Source organism: Tribolium castaneum, chromosome 5 (genome assembly GCF_031307605.1).
Source record: "Tribolium castaneum strain GA2 chromosome 5, icTriCast1.1, whole genome shotgun sequence".
Taxonomy (NCBI): Eukaryota; Metazoa; Arthropoda; class Insecta; order Coleoptera; family Tenebrionidae; genus Tribolium; species Tribolium castaneum.
This window is the reverse complement of record NC_087398.1, coordinates 2,326,898-2,342,171: the sequence shown is the minus strand read 5'-3', so window position 1 is coordinate 2,342,171 and position 15,274 is coordinate 2,326,898. Positions and strand designations below refer to the sequence as shown.

The 15,274-nt window shown below is 34.8% G+C and overlaps 4 protein-coding genes, 1 long non-coding RNA gene and 1 other non-coding gene across 6 annotated transcripts; 3 read left to right on the top strand and 3 right to left on the bottom strand.

The window, feature by feature from the left end:
* Nucleotides 1-2,293: 2,293 nt before the first annotated feature.
* LOC103313268 (uncharacterized) lies at nt 2,294-3,257 on the bottom strand. Its single transcript, XR_010334201.1, has 3 exons — nt 3,108-3,257; nt 2,669-2,945; nt 2,294-2,624 (listed from the first exon to the last, which is right to left on the bottom strand). It is a non-coding gene; the product is annotated as an uncharacterized LOC103313268 (long non-coding RNA).
* A 1,065-nt stretch (nt 3,258-4,322) lies between these two features.
* On the bottom strand, nt 4,323-5,307 carry LOC662735 (endocuticle structural glycoprotein SgAbd-2). The gene is made up of 3 exons (XM_008196115.3): nt 5,170-5,307; nt 4,756-4,886; nt 4,323-4,700 (listed from the first exon to the last, which is right to left on the bottom strand). The coding sequence occupies exons 1-3, from the start codon at nt 5,179-5,181 to the stop codon at nt 4,421-4,423; spliced, it is 423 nt and encodes a 140-aa protein (XP_008194337.1). The 5' UTR covers nt 5,182-5,307; the 3' UTR covers nt 4,323-4,420.
* An 897-nt stretch (nt 5,308-6,204) lies between these two features.
* Nucleotides 6,205-7,971, top strand: LOC107398025 (uncharacterized). Its single transcript, XR_010334202.1, has 3 exons — nt 6,205-7,596; nt 7,649-7,738; nt 7,784-7,971. It is a non-coding gene; the product is annotated as an uncharacterized LOC107398025 (transcript).
* Nucleotides 7,972-9,606: 1,635 nt separating this feature from the next.
* On the top strand, nt 9,607-10,295 carry LOC662771 (endocuticle structural glycoprotein SgAbd-2). The gene is made up of 2 exons (XM_968849.4): nt 9,607-9,765; nt 9,809-10,295. Exons 1-2 carry the CDS (start codon nt 9,757-9,759, stop codon nt 10,205-10,207), a joined length of 408 nt encoding a protein of 135 aa, XP_973942.1. The 5' UTR covers nt 9,607-9,756; the 3' UTR covers nt 10,208-10,295.
* A 2,063-nt stretch (nt 10,296-12,358) lies between these two features.
* Nucleotides 12,359-13,261, top strand: LOC662799 (cuticular protein). Its single transcript, NM_001167803.1, has 2 exons — nt 12,359-12,385; nt 12,434-13,261. The coding sequence occupies exons 1-2, from the start codon at nt 12,377-12,379 to the stop codon at nt 12,842-12,844; spliced, it is 420 nt and encodes a 139-aa protein (NP_001161275.1). The 5' UTR covers nt 12,359-12,376; the 3' UTR covers nt 12,845-13,261.
* A 1,361-nt stretch (nt 13,262-14,622) lies between these two features.
* LOC107397425 (larval cuticle protein LCP-17-like) lies at nt 14,623-15,045 on the bottom strand. The gene is made up of 2 exons (XM_015980692.2): nt 15,034-15,045; nt 14,623-14,967 (listed from the first exon to the last, which is right to left on the bottom strand). Exons 1-2 carry the CDS (start codon nt 15,043-15,045, stop codon nt 14,623-14,625), a joined length of 357 nt encoding a protein of 118 aa, XP_015836178.1.
* Between the last annotated feature and the right edge of the window lie 229 nt (nt 15,046-15,274).

The window sequence follows — 15,274 nt, the reverse complement described above, 5'->3', positions numbered from 1 at the left end:
ATATTATTTCCACTAGAAATATTTTTACTTGTTTTTTGACGTAGAAAAGGATTTTTCAATGCCGTCTCCACAGCATAAATTAAGTAATTAAGTAAGATTTTTCTTGTATAAGTTGTAACATCAAAAGAAAACAAGTCGTAAAAATTTAAACTGCTTCATTGTGAGTGAAATGTTAATAAATCAAAAAAATTTTTCACTAAACTTGTTCTTTAAAACGAAAAAATTTATTACAAAGTATAATTTGGTTTAACAGAGAATGAATGATTAGAGAAACAAATTGGTACATTTTAGTGCGGGACATCTTTAACTTTTGACATTTACCAACAAAAACAAAGTTTTTTGTTGATCCATTTTAAGTAAATTTAAATTCAGATGCAAATCTTTATTCCTAATTAAATTAAAACTTTATATGCATATGCAAAACAGTTTGGGTTTTGGTTTTTGTTAAATGCCATGTAAAAGTTCAGTTTGCAAATTATGAAACAAAAGCGTAATGTTTAAGGGAAAAAAATCGATTTTGTAATACTTTTTCTGTTTTTTATTTTTAAATAAACATTTACATATTAATTACTACCCAAGTCCGCCTCCAATTAGGCTAACAAGTGCTTCACTACTTATCCTTGTTTCTACATTAACTTGTATCCACGATGTAATGAAACGAAATCCACTTTCGTCAAGTGTATATTTGATCAAATGCATCCTTCCGTCTTGTCCCATATACTGGAACTTTCCTTCCACTTTTAAAATTACTGTATCATTATTTTGCATTAACGTTCCGGTTTCGGTGTGAACAACGCTGTTATTGCTAATAGTTTTTAAACTAAAAATTATTTGCATTATTTGTGATTTTTTTTTAAATATTGCTAGTATGCATATTAAAAAGTCACGAGATATAGAAATACCCACCTAAGATTGTATCCGCTGCTGTCTAAAAAGGCAAAATTTTCGACAGTTGCGGAAAATAGCCCGCATTCTAAACGCAACAGTGCTAAAAAACACACAAAACAAATTTGCAACTGCATTATGAATTAAGAAATTGTAAAAACGTAAAGAATAAACACACAGAATCACTTATATTTTACCAATAAATTAAGCTTGATTTACAAGGATGCAAATATGTAATTATGTAATTTCGTTCTTGGTAAATCTAGTAAATACGTACAGCGATATTTGAAAAGCTTTAACAAATTTATTTGTTTTTAAATGTATTTTGAAAAGCTGTTTTTAGAAAAATATATCCAAACTACAAAAAAATGCGCACAATAGGTATAATTGATTATTCCAAGTTTAAATCGAAGCTTACATAAGGAGTAGAGAGTATAGGCCATATAATATTTATTGTTATTTTAATGGTTGCATATGTAAAAAACAACTTTAATAATAAATTTATTGCATGGCTCTCGCTTAATTTTTAAACAGTTTTGGACATTCTAGGTCATATTTTTTAAGTTTTCAGTTTAATTCATTAAAATCTGGACCAATATCGATCGCACCCAAAAAATTTCTTTATAAATCTCCCACAAAAATATACGTTTCGTTACAAACTTTTGAAGAGTATCAAAATAGTGTTTATTTAGTCTAAAAAAGGAAGTACACAAAAAACCGATTTATTTTAACCAAGTCCTCCTCCAGTCAAAGACGCCAAAGCAGCTGAACTTAAAAATAAACTCGGTTCGGAGCGCATTCTTGACGGAAGTTGAGGAATCTGGGGCATAATTCCAGGTCCTGATCGTGTGGCAACTTGTGGCCTGTAGCCGTTTTCGTCAGCTTCGTACTCCACATGATACGTGTTTCCGTCAGTTCCCACAAATTCATAAAATCCTTTAACTACAAGTCCTCTTATATTATCAAAAACCCCGGTTTCTGCACGTTCGGAGTCTTCCGTTTTGTATCTAAGTACAAATTATGTGAATGAAAACTAATAAAGAATAAACTCACCTGAAGTGATAGCCATCTTCATTGATGACATTTTCGTATTCCAGTGTGTTATCAGTACGTTGAAATTTGCATTCAAGTATGATTGCACAAAGCGTTAAAAAAGGATAAATTTTTTTCATGATATTTGGTCCTGTGGCTGGAATTACTGACACAAAACTGCTAATCACTCTGAATCGACTGAAAGGAAAGTGCTAGTTTGATCACCTCAAAAATTATTTTGTATTGAAATTGCTCTTAAGTCTAGTCGTTGTGTAACGTGACTCATTATGTTCCTCTTTCAGCTTCAAGAATAAGAGTGTTCGTTACTAAATGCCATGTCATTTCAATAGCAGGATACTGAGTAAATAAAAAAGTGTTTGATTAATAAAACGCTTTATTTGTTTGTTTAATCTCACATATTATACTCATATTATCGATAGCTAATTAAATTTTGCTACCCAAGCCCACCTCCAGCTAAACTAGCAAGTGCTCCACTACTTATTCTTCCTTCCTCGTCTGCCCCGTCTAACAAAGTCGTTTCAAATTGATACCCGTTTTCGTCAAGTGTATACTCCATTAAGTACACATTTCCATCTTCACCAGTATATCGAAATATTCCTTCCGCTCTCAAAAATACACCATCTCCATTTTTTACCAACCTTCCGGTTTCAGTGTGAATAATGCTGTTATTGCCCACAGTCTCAAAACTGAAAGTGGTTTACTTACGAAGCTAGTGAATAATAAGACTTACTTCAAATCATATCCGTTTTCATCAATGCTGTGTTCCAGAGACAGAACATTTTCAGTCTCATTGTGGCAACAACTCAGCGTCACCATTGCCCAAAAGCACAGAAAGGTGGCTTCTGAGCGCATCATAATGCAAATGTGAACTAAACAAGTATTTGACTACAGATGTTTTAATAACATCCGATAATTAATATCTTGATTTACAAGGTTGCAGGAACAATTAAATTGTTTTCACGGCAAATACGCGAGTTAATTTGTTGGACCATTTGTAACACTTTAATCTGCAAAAATTATTTTAACTTAAATTAGCTTAATTTTATTTTAATTTTGTGCAAATTTGTTATTCAACTACTTTTGATTTTATAAGTAAGCTAGGTTTTGTGTATTTTTCATTTCTCAAATTATAAAGAGAATTAAAAATTGGTGGGTATCTCGGTACTTACGGGTTCCTTCAAAATTCAGCAATTATTAATTATTAGCTCCAATTATTTTGGCAACATAATAGCACGAAATTTAACATTGAAAACACCACTAACACATTAATAAAAATAAATCCAATGAATACTCGAGTTCGTCTTGAAACACAGTGGCTTTTAGAAGGTAATTCATTTCGCACAAGGTTAGTATTTATTGTAGATTTCTCTTAATTATTTTCCTTATAATGCAGTCCTTTTATTACTCTGCGTCTTTATTAATTAAGAACTTTTACGGTAATTGTACCATAAAAAAGCGTAACCTTGGAAAAATCATAAATCCTACTAAACTCAGTTGTTTACTATAATTTCAATATAGATTAACATTTACTAGATTACATGGAGGATCAAGTCACGGAAAGAATAAATAATTTCGAGCTTCAACAAGGACAAGCATAAGGAAAGCTTATCTGTTTTCATCAAACTTGAACCAAATTCCTCAGAGACATCGGTACGTGTTGTTTCGAAGTGATATTAAATTAAGTATGAGAGTGTTAAGTAGCAACTTGTAATTCCTGTAAATTGTAGCTTATGCACGTATGTGTGTAATCATTTGATAATTATGAAAGAAGTTTATCGTTGGCGGCATCTCTAGTGTAATAATTACTGTATTTAGCATTAAATTGCAATTATAAGTTTGCAATCAACCATTGTAAAAACTTCGATTTGTATTGATTAAATCGGTAATTTGATCATTTTTTCGAATGATAATAAAATTAGCATACGTTGCCCAATTGGTTAAGTAAAAATAAAGACCATTGGGAAAACTTTCGCTGAAACAACATTCCATAATTTTCATAACGCTTGTCTTAAATTGTTTTCATAGACCAGCAATGTTTACTGTAAAAACCGGTTCATCTGTCAAGTAAAGTGCAGTTTTATGACCATTTTATATTACACTTGTTAAAATTAAAATGTCATTCAAAATTAGAAAATGTCAATATATGGATGCGCAATAGTAATGGTACACTGGGTATAATTTATAATCGTTGCGAAATAGCCACAATCCTTAAATTGTAAGTTCATCTTTGACACGAAAAATATATATCCAAGAATGAATAATCTACATAATTATGTTTATTATCTGCAATGATAAATTATAAATAACTCTTCCGTAATTTTTAGTAATCACGACTCCATCCAGGATGTTTTACCATTGTTACAAAACAAAAAAATAAAACGAAATTTTGTTAATTTAACAATTTATTAACTTGCTTAATTCGTAATCGAATCGGTATAAAAATCACACGCCATTGTAATAAATATTGCACAAAGTCGGCCACTTATTGTCTCCTAAAGCCTCTGGACCCCTCCTCGGGTTCAGGATGGGCCGCGATCCACTCCAAAGCCCGCTGGATCTGGGGCGGGATGGGTGGAGGGACCGGGAGATGGGCTCCTTGCGGCTGGAAACCGTTCTCGTTGGCGATGTACTGGAGGGAAATGGGCGTTCCGTCAGGGGCTGTGTACTGGAAGGAGCCTTGAGCTTCTTCGGCGGGTTCTGGACCATTAGCATTTTTCAACACACCTTGTTCTTGAGCCGCAATACCGTTTTCAGTTTCGTAACTGCAGACAAAGATATTAATCATCGATGACACGTTTTGGAGATTTTTACAATCACCTCCATTGATATGAACCATCGAAGTTTACATCCTGCGATTGTCTCAGGATGGCGATGGGCTGGCCTGGCTGGGGCTGTCTGTAAGCCCCCCTCTGAGCCAGGACGCAGGCCAGGATCGACGCGAAGATTATCTGACGATTAATCAAAGTTTGGAAATTAACATAAAAACGAGATAAATTTGCAAATCTGTACCATGGACACATCAGCCAAAACAAATTAATTATTTTTTACATGGTCGCTTGTGTTATGAGTTAATTAATCCTAAAATATTACCAACTAACCCATCACCAATTTTTCCCTCCAGTCAATTAGAACACAATCAAACACTTTGGAAAAAAATAATTAAATTGATAAAATTTGACGTGCTCTGTGCGCGAGCTGGAGCCTACTGAGGCCTATCTCTGCAGTACTCACCAAAGAGTTCATGATTATGCCGTTGGTGGTCACTAAAACACTGTAGATGAGCCAGGTCACAATCTAATTTATACTTGAGATGAACGGCCAAGGGGCAAATTCGCATACCCTCACCCAAAGCTGCTAGAATCATTGTAATTTTTTCGGTGTGTTCGCTATTTTTTCAGCTTTTCTGCACCTGATGCGAAGGTCACTTATCATGAAATTACGCATACTATATTAGGAAAAGGTGCGGTTCGAGTGAAATTTACTATACATTTAAATTACCATTGTTTCATTCGATTTTAAAATGGCATCGGGAATCTTGACGCAACTCCACTTCCTATATTAATTTGCAATTAACAAGTTTTGCCAATTTCTGATGACGTCTTTACCAAAAAATGTCTGTTTTCGGAAAATTTGACGCTACCACACCTGTCTGTGAATCTTGACCTCTAACCTGAAGCTTGCACAATAACCCATATCCCATCACTCGTCAAATTGAGAAATATGGGAACAATGTTTCAGTAAAATTACGCATTTGTGGCAGGAAAAAATTCAGGTTTAGTAGCTTTTGCATAACGTTCATGAAAAACTCTTTAAACCTAATCAACTTTTACCATTTGATATTTCTCCTAACATTTAGAAAATGTTAAACCAAAAATTAACACTGCAAGAAAATTTATGATGGATGCCATAAACTAGTAAGACAATTTAATTTGATGAGACTTTTATTAAAAGACTGCTAATTAATAGCACATTTGGCTAATTGTAATCAGGGTTCATAAACTTGCGCAAGAACGCACTGGTTGATAGTCTCTCTAATGAGTGACGTTTCAATTCATCATCTTAAGCCTGAAATATTTCCGATCGGTAACAAATTTCAGGAAGTCGGTTGAGTTACGACTCACGAGCATCTGTTTAACCTAATCTTTAGTAACAATATTCTTACGTTATTCGTAAAATACCACACTTTTACTTTTTCACACCGCCCTATTGGTATTTAAGTTCCAGCCATTTTCACGAGTTTGTAATGCGTTTTGTAATAAAGTTCCAAATTACATAAATTGCAATTTGTTCCTAATTTATTGGATGACCTGACCTATAAGAAAAATGTCTTGCGACCAGACAGAAACAAATCAACTCATTTGTTAAAGGCAAAAATTAATGATTCACGTGAGTGATTCTCGAGATTTCAATCGCTGATAAATGAAAGCTTTAGCATTTCGGAGTGAAAAACTCTAATGTGATTTGTCGAAATATCTAATTGCTACACTGTGTAGGTGGAGCATTAGCATGATAATGACTTGATAACCACGTTAGGTTCGTGTACAGAGACATTATTTATTCATTTATAATTCAGTAGGTGATGCTACTGACATTATATTCCAATAATAATAAATATCACAGATAGGAAAGTGGTGTGCACACAATGTCGCTTGCACCATTTAAAAGCATATATGACGTCCTCAACGTGACTTACTTTTTCACAAAAATTACAGCAATGGCCCCTTTTACTCGAACCAAACTGAAAACTGGCAAATACCATTACGTCGAAGCGCCCAAAAGCAAATATTTAATCGCCTTGGGCGTAATTTCAATCAATGTTACAAGCATGGTTCTCTTTTCTTACAATGTAATGACCACATCAGACACCGGACCAATTGGAACAATCCTGGTAGTAATTACAGGAGCCAATTTAAGTGCAGGAAATGCCGTCACAATTCTACACATCGCTGCAAAAAGCTCGCACATTTTTCAAATATTTGCGCTGATCGCTACCATTGACAAAAAAATGAGAACAATGAGAATACGCTCAAGTTTCAGACAACTGTATTACTTTCAATTATCCATGACTTCGTTGTTTGTGACCACGTGGGTGTCGAATTTGATTTATTCCCTTTTTTTCGCGAAACGATCGCTCCTACACCTGATAATTGAAATTGGAGCTTTCGGGATAAATTTGCAAAATTTGTGCATTGGTATTATGTATTTCTGTTACTTTAGTTGGGCGCTTGCGGCAAGACTGAAGTTTCTGCGATTGCATCTCAGGAAAGCTAGAAATCGATCGTTTGACACGAAACAATTTTTGGTTGATGTGTCTGATATTTTTTTGAAAATTCAGAAAGCGAGTAATTTGAATGCTGAAACGTTCCTAATCAGTGCACCGATTATGTACGCCGCTTCGAATTTTTTTCTCCTTGTGGGCATTCTCAAATTTAAGGTCCTTCAGACGGACGATAGCAAGATCTATGCCCTTATCCTAGGGGTATTTTATGCTTCGCTTATTTTCGGAACCGTGGTCATAATCGAAATTGTGAAGCACATGGTAGTCGAATTTCTTTATTTGTCTTTTTGTTATTAAACTTGTTACAGTATAAATCAACTTCACACAAAGTCAATGAATTTGTTATGTCCAACTTTGATTTGGTTGAGCTTTCTGAACTGGTACGTCGTTTCAGGAATTATGGAAACAGTACAGTTAATATTTTACTTGCAGAGGGACACATTCCTGTTGCAAGTGTTACACACAGAACTCAGATTTCGTCCACTGGGATTATTTGATCTTACATTTCAAAAATTACTCGAAGTAGATTTCGTTACTTAATATGCGATTTTTTGACAATTCTTTCAGGGTTATGGCCATTTCACCAACACGGTAATGCTCATAAATCACTTTAGGGATGGATGAATTTTTTAAATGTCAAACCGTGTAAAAATTTTGAATAAAAATCCAATTGAATAATAATAAAGCACGTCTAGCATTTGTGGGTGGACAATCCCATTAGCTCTCACCTTCCACAGTTACACGAACTAAACATCCAAATTACTACACAATCTATAAATAGGTGACATTTTTCACGATCTAAAGTCCACGGTTCATAGTTTTGATGCCTTCATTAACTATTAGTACAATTTAGCAATAAAAATATTCAAATTTTCCTCTCTACGCAACGATGGCATGCATAAATTTCTATCCTTATTCAGGTGTGCATCTGTTACAAAATTCTTCATTCATTCAAATTGTTTCCATGTTCTATTTATGCATAATTAATTGAGCAATGCTGGAAACACATTTTTTAGTTTTTAAAACACTGGGCTATTACATCGTGCCAATTGATCGTATCTGTTACAAAATCATTGTGAATCAAAAACTGTTACAGAGGAATGTCTGGCGCTGATTGTATTAGTATTTAACAGCCATTTCGCAACTTCTGATCACTAAATCTAAAAAAATATTAGCATTTTCTCTTTGACATTTTATTGTTGATGACTCCCGCCTATAAAAATCAAATAAACGCCGTGCTACAGCTTCCACTTTTCACTTTTCTTTTGCAAATTAAGAAAATCCCGACCTTTGCCAAAATTTGCTACTGACAAATGATAAATAATCAATTTCTCATCGATAAGGTCAATTGCTTCGAGCATGCAAGCGCTGCTGCTGCTGCTCACACCCGTTGGCACTTTCCTCATTATTTTAATTAAAAATTATTAATGAGGCAAACTTGTGCTAATCCCAATTTCTTCGTAACAAAGTGATGTCCTTCATAATAGTTCAATTGTAGCCTAAGAGATTACACGTAGATCCTCTGGTATTTTAAGTCGTGTTAGAATGTTTTGTACTATAATAAATATCACGATCAAAGTTATTTAAAACACAAATATTCAGGCATTGAGGAATATTAGTGAATGAAGAGCCCACAAATCAGCTTTCAGGAAGTCGCCAAATCGAGATTTATTGTCTGCTAAATGTCATTAGAAATCTGGACTATTAGATAAAAACTGTGTTTAATTAAGCAATTTACATCGTTTTAATTAATTATACGGATTAATAAATATAACAAGATCCGTGAAGCGCAGACAGAATGAATCAGCAGTTCTCAAAAGATTCAAACCCGAGATTTGGCTTAGAAAGTGACATGTAATTACGTCCTTACATAATTTGAGTCGATTTTTGCAAATTTGTGTTGTAAGTGAATTTCATGCACCGTCATAACAGTGTGGGACTCGTTCGCTACATTTGTCCATTGTGTAATTGGAGAAATATAAAATCAGGGAACAACATTTTTGCAGTTTCTGTACCACACAGAAATATGAAGAAGACTGGACCGACAACATTCTAACCCACTAAATGTCAAGAGTTAACATTTGTAGTTTGCAGAGCCTAAAGGTTCCCTCGGATCATTCATTTTAGCACCATATAAGTAAATCATTTTGTGTCAATAACGACTTTATTATGCTGGAACTGACCGAGTGCGTTTACGGTTTATTATATTTTTCTGCATAGTTTTTACGCCATTTAAAACCCATTAAATGGGACGTTATGCAAATGAACAAGCGACTCTTCACCGCACAAGGATTCACCTGAGACTTTTATATAACCGCGACTTTATCCTTGCCAATAATTTATTATAATCTCTACTTTTACAAGTTGAGGAGAACCCGGCGACTTTTCAGTGAAAAAACGAACTCAATCGTTTACTTTATTCAAATTTTTACCGCAACATCTCTTGCTCAAGCCTCTTCACCCATTAGCAATTGCAAAGGTATAAATAAACGGAAAGGGAATGTCAGTGTCATACTGCAATTGCATCTTCAAACGGCACCATGCTTGCGGTAAGTGCTGCCCAGACCCTCCCCAGCTCAATTTCTCCCCCAGGTGGTGGTGCTTTTTTGCGTGTGGGCGTCAGAGGCCGCTCAACTCACCGGAAACGAGCAAATTCCGATCATCAGTCAAGAGCAGGAGGTGAATTTCGACGGCTCCTACCGGTCGTCCTACGAGACCGCCAACGGCATCGCAGCTCAAGAACAAGGCGTTTTGAAAAACGCCGGCAATCCCGATGCCGAAGCTGAGGAGGTTCAAGGCTCTTACCAGTATACGGCACCCGATGGCTCGCCCATTGCTCTGCAGTACATCGCAAATGAGAATGGGTTTCAGCCTCAAGGTTCGCATTTGCCCATCGCTCCGACGCCGCCGCCCATTCCCATAGCGATCCAAAGGGCCTTGGAGTGGATTGCTGCGCATCCGGAGCCGCCAGAACAGGGCAAAAGGTTCTAGTTGGAGGAAATTTTTCGAGTTTTGTTACGTTGCCTGCGATAAAATATGTGCTGTAAAAGTTGTGCCATTAAATTAATATATGCACGGATACACGATTTTAATTAGCCCCACCTGAAAAAGTAATCATCCTTGCTGATCCTGCTCCTTATGTTACTCGGTTACAAGTTTAAAAAAATTAAATAAAACAAACGATGAAACCACTTTTTTGTTAAATTATCTCAAAACTAATATTATAAAGAAATTCTAACCAGTAGCGGATTAAGATTTTTGGCGTAGTATCAATCAAAATGTAGGAGGATATCCTTGAATTTCTGATAGAAATGGCTAAAGTATTTAAAAACGTTGAAAAAATTGTCACTTCAAAATAAAATTATTGAAAATATAGATGACCCATAAAAATAATTCTACCTAAATAAAGTTTGTCAAGAATAAACTATAAAACTGTTATAATTAAAAAATATAAAATCATAAACTTTTCTACTGATATGGAATTTGAAGGTCGTTTTTGGTTTTGAAAAATGAGGAAAATTTTGGGTATAGGTTTGTGATCTATTCTCATATCTTCTTTCTGGATAAAGCTTCATTTCAACTCAATTATAAAAAATCAATCTTTCAAAATAAAAAATTCCACCACCTCGAAAATTTCGCTACACAAACATGACATGCTACAAAAAAAACTGCAATTTTCTTTTTTTGTAGTGCTAATGCTGAAACAAATTTCAAACAAGAGATTAAAATATATTTTATGAATTAACAAAGACATCAGATCAACAGAGCCTGTAGATAGAAAATCGCTTGACGATGTAAGTGATGACTTGATGAACATTTTGAAATTGACGAAAATTCATATAAGTCAAATAGAAAAAACATGCAAAGATCAAACAAAAAAGGTAAGAGAATTAAAAAAATAACAAAAAATTATAATAAACTTAAAGGAAAATACTTGTAAGAAAAAAATTTAACGAGAGTTTTACAATTTTTTGAATTACTTACAAATTTTAACTTATATGAGAAAGCTAGCACGAAAAATTTACAATGAATACTTATAATTGTAACCTTTAAAAATAAAAAAATACATTTAGTGAGTGACCAAGGACTCAAAAAAAGACAACAATTTAGGAAAAATCAGATGAAACTTAAGCTCACAAGAGCTCACAAGAGGAATTTAAAATAAAAAATTCTCCCATCTCGAAAATTTCATATAACATATGGCACGTTACAAGAACACTGCAATCTTTTGTTTTTTTTATCAAAACTAAGCTTTTTGTGTATAGGGTAAAATCTACATTCAGGCAAAAAAATAAAATATTTTTTTTGCAAAAAAATAAAGTCTCTATCTTTGCCTACATGGATGATATAAAGATGTAAGCTGAAGAAGAATAAAATTAAAAAATAAAAATTTTAGAAATGTTGTAAATACTTGAAAAAAAAAAACACTTTACTTTTCAACTTCTACAGACTATTGCAAAAAACTTTGTTAACGTTTTTCTATAGTCTACATTCTTTTTTATAAAAAAATCAAGTGTATTATCTCAGAAAATTTTGATTCAAGTAATACAAAGATTATTCGTAATTTTTGTAGGCGAATAAATTGCATTAAACGTCCAATTAAATGGCTAAAAACTGCAAACCAGTTTTCCTGTCCCAGTTCCAATCTCAGTGGTAAATTCTCATGTGACTTGCGCCTGGAGGATGATTTATGGCAAAATCTATGTAATTAGGTGCTAATTATACACCGATTAGTGCTAATTGTTGCAGCAAATCGCTATAGAAAAGTGAAAAGCGTGTTTGAATAGCATTTACATCTTCTTTTTGGAATGTAATGCAAGAAACTGCTCCTCCTAGTCACACCCACGTCGGCATCGTGGTCGTACGATAATTGCCATGAAGACCTTTTCCGACAAAACCTAATTACAAGCGTGAAACAATCTAATCAGAAAAAATCTTCCTTATTTCTTAATTCGGCTATAAACCGCCAAACCGCAAAAATTCAGAAAAAGCGAAATATCGTCTTGCAGTCGGCCTTCAAATTCGAGAAGACCCAGCCTTGACAAGTGGTAAACACCAGCTTCTTTTACACCGTTGCAACACCGAGGAGCTGGACCCCGTATAAATAAGAGCGAAGATGCCCACCGATGTCACACCGAATCAATAACTCACTTCACCAGCATGAAAATCGTAAGCAGCCGAAATGTTTTCGCTTTCAGTTTGAAAATATTGTTGCAGTTTGTCGCTTTGGCCGTTTTGGCCGTGGCCGTGAGCGCCCAGCGCGGAGGCTCCGAGCGGGACGCCCCCATCCTGAAGCAGGAGCAAGAGGTGAACTTCGACGGCAGCTACCACTCCTCGTACGAGACCGGCAATGGGATCGCGGCCCAGGAGCAAGGGCAGCTGAAAAATGCCGGAAACCCGGAGGCCGAAGCTGAGGAAGTTCAAGGCTCGTTCCAGTACACGGCTCCTGATGGCACTCCCATCGTTTTGCAATACATTGCCAACGAATACGGATTCCAGCCACAAGGGGCCCATTTGCCCGTCGCCCCCACCCCACCGCCCATCCCGCCGGCGATCCAGAGGGCTCTGGATTACATCGCCGCCCATCCAGCGCCGCCAGAACCCTTGCAAGGCACAAGGAGGTTCTAGGTTGTGATCGTTGTTGATTCGTTGCGTTTTTGTAAATATAAATAAGTACCTACCCTGTAAGCATAAGTCTAGCAATAAATGGCAGTGTCAAAAGACACCAATTTGTCTTTTTTTTGAATATTTAAAGAAATATTCCACACAGTTATGAAATTCATTTACTTTCGCTTTTCTCTGAATTTATTCATCGTTTCACCATCTTCAATGGCGTCCGGTATTCTAATAAAGCTCGATTCTGACTTTTTGACCTTGGAGATGAATGAAAAGTTGTACAATTTATTAAAAAAAGGTAAAATAAACTGGTTTTTTAGAAGAAGACACATTAAAAATAACGGTTCGTTTATTACTTTTTTACTTTTTTTACAACTGAATTGTTCTAAATTTATAAATGTCTACTAATGAATAAAATTTAAGACATTATTTTATTTGCTGATTTCCTTAATAACTCCCTTAGTTTCGCTTTAATTAAGTAAAACATTAATGTTGAGTGGTCAAAAAATAATGGTCTGCCGACCAGTAAAAATTCGGATTTCATCGAAATTGTAATTATGGAAAAAAAAGTGTTTGTCCGATTTTTCGAAAATTAATACCAGTTTTAAGTAAAAAGGATTAAAGCTGGTAAATTCATTTAGCCAAAAACTTGCGAAATGATTGAGTTTAAACACGAACTAATTGCGAGAATCAATCTTTATCAAAAACAAGTCTATCCAAAATTTATCCACGATTTTTGAACCCAAATGTGATAGAAAATGTGGAATTTTCATAGAAAACAGCGAAATTCCAGATGGTTTGGCCGACATTTACGAAATAATCAAACAACAGTTTTTTGCTCAGTTGTGAACGCCTTGTGATTGGTCTGTTTTATAGTTGGGAGTGCAATCTCCCACCTCATATCCAATGACAAACGCTTCAATCGCCTTGCAATTTTTTGTGCACCAGATAAATGAATAGGAAGTGGCTTTTACATTTTTATTGGTCAATTATCCATTCGTAGGACAAATGAGACACAAGTAAAATCAGTTATAGGGCTGGTCTTCTCACAGGCTTTAGATGCGAATAAAATGTTCGATACTGCTTAGTTTTTGAAATAAACCTCTAGATCCCCTTTAATACGGAAATTTTTTATTAAAATTTAATCAATTCCGAAAAGGTATTTTTAAGTATTAATCAATTAATTAATTCAGAAATAAATGTTATTTTATTAGAATGCAGAATTGTTACAAAAATAAAAAATTATCAGGCTTTAGAGATAGGTGATTTCATATACATCTGTGCTGCAGGTAAAACTACCTTTCACCTTAAGCCAAAATTGATCAGACAATCGACGTAAAATTATTCTTCATTTAAACGACCTATTTGGAAAAATTTAAACTGAGATTGGAACTCATAATTGTGAATTTTTAATAATTACCCATTTAGTTATTGATTTTTCTTACGTTAAAAGTAAAGAAAGGTCTTTCATAAATCATAATTATTTACGACACCAGAGAATTAATGAACATTCCCTTAGACCTTTTGTTTAGAAATCTGATTCTTACCGAAATAAGATTTAATAGTTTCCGCATATTCGCGTTTACCAGTTAATTATCTTTATCCATGTGTCAAGAATGACTCTATTCGCGAAACCAAATCAAGTTACGTAAAAACATTTAACATTTACTCTTTAGCGATTCCTAACTTTCTTTCACTTGATAATTTAGTATTTTTGACAATAATAAAGGAAACAAAAATTTTAATTTTCGTATTAATTTATTAACAACTGACAAGAGTACTTTATAACATCATTTTGGTGGTAAGGTAGCTAAGTAATCCAGTGCCCTTTGAATGGCTGGGGGAATGGGTGGAGGCGTCGGCAGATGCTCTCCCTGGGGTTGAAACCCATTCTCATCAGCAACATACGCCAATCTGATGACCTGACCTTCGGGAGATGTAAACTGATACTGTCCCTGTATAACCTGCTGATCTCCATCTTTCAAAAAACCTTGTGCTTCGGCAAATATTTGATTCTCCGTCTCGAAAGCGTAATTAAAAGACCCGTCTGGATTGATGTCGCTGATTTCACGCACTGTTTTAGCACTTTCCTCACTCCTTTGTCCCCAACAACAGGCTACGACACTTAAAATAATCTGCAAAAAAACACAAGCAATGTGTGTGAACACTCATAATCAGGAAAACGATTGCTAAATACTTACTACTACTTTCATATTAACTTCTAATACAACTGATGCGTTTTAGGCGACTAGCACATCACCAACTTTCCTTCACGCAGATTTTGCTTATATAAAAAATAATGGTGTGCTTTACTGCTTTCCTACCACCCGAAGTGATAGCAAAAATTGCCAAATAATGTGCAAAATACCCAATATAGAGTTTCCCCAATTAGAATTGTAAATTTCCGTCTAGTCCAAAACTGGCACACAGCCAAAGCTATTT

Bases quoted from the DNA above. Each gene is read 5' to 3' on its own strand.
- LOC662735 (XM_008196115.3), bottom strand. The intron at 4,701-4,755 runs GTGATTGTAAAA...CTTTGTCTGCAG, and splicing joins GATGGTTCATATCAATGGAG to TTACGAAACTGAAAACGGTA.